At 29.3% G+C, this 4232-nt stretch overlaps 1 protein-coding gene across 1 annotated transcript in view; it reads left to right on the top strand.

Moving 5' to 3' along the window:
* Window positions 1–3806, top strand: part of LOC107461787 (uncharacterized) — a 12734-nt gene extending 8928 nt beyond the window's left edge. The window contains exons 5-8 of the mRNA XM_016080344.1: window positions 2476–2543; window positions 2621–2747; window positions 2827–2981; window positions 3680–3806. Coding sequence (XP_015935830.1) covers window positions 2476–2543; window positions 2621–2747; window positions 2827–2981; window positions 3680–3806 — 477 coding nt within the window. The remainder of the gene's footprint in view (window positions 1–2475; window positions 2544–2620; window positions 2748–2826; window positions 2982–3679) is intronic.
* The last annotated feature ends 426 nt before the right edge of the window (window positions 3807–4232 follow it).

Raw genomic sequence — 4232 nt, 5'->3', positions numbered from 1 at the left:
CCCTTAGATCACCAAAAAAAAAAAAAAATTATAGAACTATTAAAGTCACGTGGGTGAAACGATTTCGAAGTCCGTAAGGAGTAGGCGTTGAAGGGTTGATGTGCATTGGATAGCACATAGCAGGCTCTTTAGTGCACGTGTTATTCATGCACCTATACTCTTTCCTGCGCCTGCGTGTCATACGTACTATCAAATCTCAACTCTAAACTTCACATCAATCTTGTGATCCATAGTTATTCCTAATTTCCTATTGTATACTGCATAAGAAAGCTCTTAAAGTATATCAATATACTAATGTTCAATGAGTTTTAACTATTAATTTTAATAATATATATTATATATATTTTTTATAATTAAAATTAATGATTAAAAATTATTTAAATATCAGCATAACGGTGCATTTGAAAACTTTTTCAGTATAAACATGTTTATATTAAAAATTATTTTTTTATATCCATCACTTTAAAATTAAAATAATGTTATGTATACTATTTTATATATTTTTTCAAACACTTTTTACTTGATATTAAAAATAATTGATAACAAATAAAAAAGGATAAAACATTTAATTTTTATTGTAAAAAAAATTATTCGGACAATATTTCTCTTAAAATTATTATTAATATATTAAAATTAACCTCTTAACTAAATAACAAGGACTGCATAAAAAACGTTTGAGTAGCATAAGATGAGATCATCATTAGGGATTCATTGGACATCTTTTTTATGTGTTTGTTTTAATTTATAACGTATTTATTTATTTATTTTTAAATGATAAAAATAAATCCAACGGACATCTATAATTCTATAGCACGCTAAGCTATGAGCTATATTTGTGCTCCACTGTTCTACCCTTAATTTAATTTCAGAAAACATTTTTCTTGTGCAGATATATATATATATATATATATATATACAAAAGATATAAAAAATAACCCAGGGACTACTCCGCTTCAGGAATCCAAACGCCTAGCGAGGAGCCTCACGACCTGCATCTGAAAATAACAACGCAGTATGGGATGAGAACCGGAGATTCTCATCATGGTAAAGGTGCCATGCATATAATATATAAGGTCTTGGGAATGCCAGAGGCAATCCTAGAACTCCAACATACAGTTATAAACTTAAGTTCTAAACAGAACCCATAAAAAGGGGTATGTGACCTAAGAATCCAAAACTTACTTTTTTTTTTTTACTTTAAACCTAACATTAATGCCTAACCAATTCACCCTTCCTCTGCTCCTCCATCACCTTAATTCAACATAGACAAACAAACAAATAAATTCACACACAAGTAGGAAACAGGTAGAGTAAATAGCAAGTATAACAGTTAGTAGGGTATATATTCAGTTAGGCAATCCTAAGTAATGCATAGCAAACAAAACAAACAAATGCACATGATGTATGTCTGTCCTACGGCTGATGCTATCATCTGTTGGTTACATAACCAACCCGACATGTCCTGGTAGCTAACCGTAAGCAAAAATAATATAAGGCAAAACTTTTTTCATTTTAAACATACTTATTCTATGTATTATTAACTAATATCATTAGATTTGATTTATTAAAAATATAAAATAATTTTATATAACAAATTATTAATTAAACTCATTCTAAAATGTAAGCAAAATAAATTAATTTCCTAAGCAGCCCAATGTAGATCCATGATTTATACAATAATCAAACAAAGCATAGAACTTGTGAATTGTGATAAAAAGAGAATAAAAAAGTAGGGTACACACCATGTTGATTTGCTTGCCTCCATTGCATCTTAACAAAACATGGGCCTACGGAGACTAATCCCAATTTCAAGTTGGGCAAATAGAAAATCTATCCAGATCTCATACAATTAATTTCAACCCGCACCCAAAGTCCTTTTTTAATCTTTTTGGGTCTTTTCTCTCCCAGCAAGCAAGCATATACGCCAGCAATGGAGAACGGCGTATATGCTTTTAAATTTTTGTTTTTAAATTTTAGACCGTGATACTAAATGTCATGGAAGCAAAATTATAAGTACTATATTTTGTGTTTTAATATTTTTGATCATGTGAAATTACAAGTGAAATTATAGAAAACAGTAATAACAATTCCGACAAATGGCTGGCATTCTAGAAATTAAAATTTGAAGTAATAAAAAATATTATTATATACACGTGAATAAATTGTATCACCCGTTTTTTTTATTGTAAATTCTATGTTACTCAACAATTAATTAATCAATATATAATTTCAAGCTATATTTTTGTTATTATATAATACTTTTTATTATTTTATATTTACAATAAATATTTTTTATATAGCTCATTGCTAAAATAAAAAATTTTACTAATTAATTAGGTTCACAGTAGATTATAGTTATTTTTTTAAATCTAATGACACTTTTGGTTACTTTTCATTCGATAATTTTTCTGTCATGTATAATTATACAACTCATTTAAGTAATGATTATTGTACATAGGTACCAATATTTTACAGAACATTATGTATGGTACTAGACTCTTGATAAATCCAGATGTTCCTGAGGCTGTGATGCTTCGAAAAAAGTATTATACAAATATTGTGAATTATTTATGGTTGTGCATATTAACTATATTTTTATGGTGTTGTGATTGATAAGTAGCGTGTACTATAGAGAGATCTCGCAGTACTTGTCTGTGTTTTCTGGCAAACCGGCGTATGTTAATGCAGATGAAGTTTTATATTCCATTGAGAGGAAGACAATAAAGGAGTTACGTGTGGCTGCGGATGTGAGTGCCTTATAGAAAACTACTTTTTTATGTTTAGTTCATTATTTATTTTTTTGACTTTCAAACTGTTCCTATGTAGGTTGGATTTTATATTATTCTGGCCACTGTTCTTGATGTTGAACATGTTCTAAGTTGGTGGTATAAATCTTGTGTTTGCAGCGTGAAGGCAGAAGCTAATGCGGATACATACTTCTGCGATAACTGTAATAAGGACGTGAATAATGTGATTAATAGGTACAACTCTAATTGGATTTATTTGTGCAATCTTTTCATAAAAAAAAAATATAGTTATGTAATTGATTATGTCTGTTTTTAATTTATTTAGCAATATCTAGCTTAATACCAACAAGTAGTAGACAATAAGAGAATAATTTATTAAAAATAAAAACTCCTTTAATTAATGGAAATATTGTCTATCCATAAAAAAAATTGTCAAAATGAGATAGAGTGCATAGAAAAAATTCATATACCTACAACAATTTTATACCAAAGTCTCCTCCGCTAGACTAAAATCTAGAAAACTGATAAGCCTAAAAAATTATGTTTGAGCATTTAAATTGTGTTGAATATAATTTTTATGATTTTATTGTAACTAAAGGGTGACAAGCCAAGTGTTAATTGATGTTTTTGAATAAAAAAAGTAAGTATAAGTTGAATTTGTTGGTTTTTGATGGTACTGCTACAACAACTTTTGTTGTGTTTGATAAGGAGACCGCAGCTCTATTCGGACGAACCTGTACTGAGATGGTGAAAAAGTTGAATGTATGTGATTTTTGCTGTTGAAACCATTTGAATGGTTATGATGATTCAATGTCGGATGTGAATATAGAAGATAATTTTATACCATCCTCAGAAACTTTAGACGGTATGTAAAAATTTTATCTGTATGTTTATTTGTATCTTTGTGTACATCATGGACTAAATTGTATCAGTATGACAACTGAGTATCTAAAGAGAGTTCATTCAGAAAATGTGTGGGATATAGAAAATCCTATTTATCAATGTCAACACTGTAAAGCATGGATGTGGTCTAAAGAAAGGCTTGCTAAATTCAAATAGTCGCCCCAATCAAAGTTTTTATTATGTTGTATGGAAGGAAAGATCGAGCTTCCTCTACTTTCTGTGCCTTCTGATGAGCTCATTCAGCTTCATACTAGAGGAGATCAAAGAAGTATTCATTTCCTAAAAAATATAAGGGTATTTAATTCAATGTTTTATTTTACATCAATGGCTGGAAAAATTGACCGTGGAGTGAACAATGGGATTGCTCCTCTAATTTTTAAGCCTTGGGTCAAACACTACCATAGCATTGGTAGCTTACTTCCTCCGGATAGTCTGCGACCAACATTTGCCTAGCTATATATCTATGAACAGAAAATAAGATTGACAATCGAATAGGCACACTTCGGTAATTTTCATGCAACCAATCAAACATTTTAGTTATTTTTTATATGTGAGAGAAAATAACATAAAATTTATTTTTTT

This window comes from Arachis duranensis, chromosome 8 (genome assembly GCF_000817695.3).
Source record: "Arachis duranensis cultivar V14167 chromosome 8, aradu.V14167.gnm2.J7QH, whole genome shotgun sequence".
NCBI classification, from domain to species: domain Eukaryota; kingdom Viridiplantae; phylum Streptophyta; class Magnoliopsida; order Fabales; family Fabaceae; genus Arachis; species Arachis duranensis.
The sequence above is the reverse complement of the archived record's forward strand: the minus strand, read 5'-3'. Positions and strand labels throughout refer to the sequence as shown.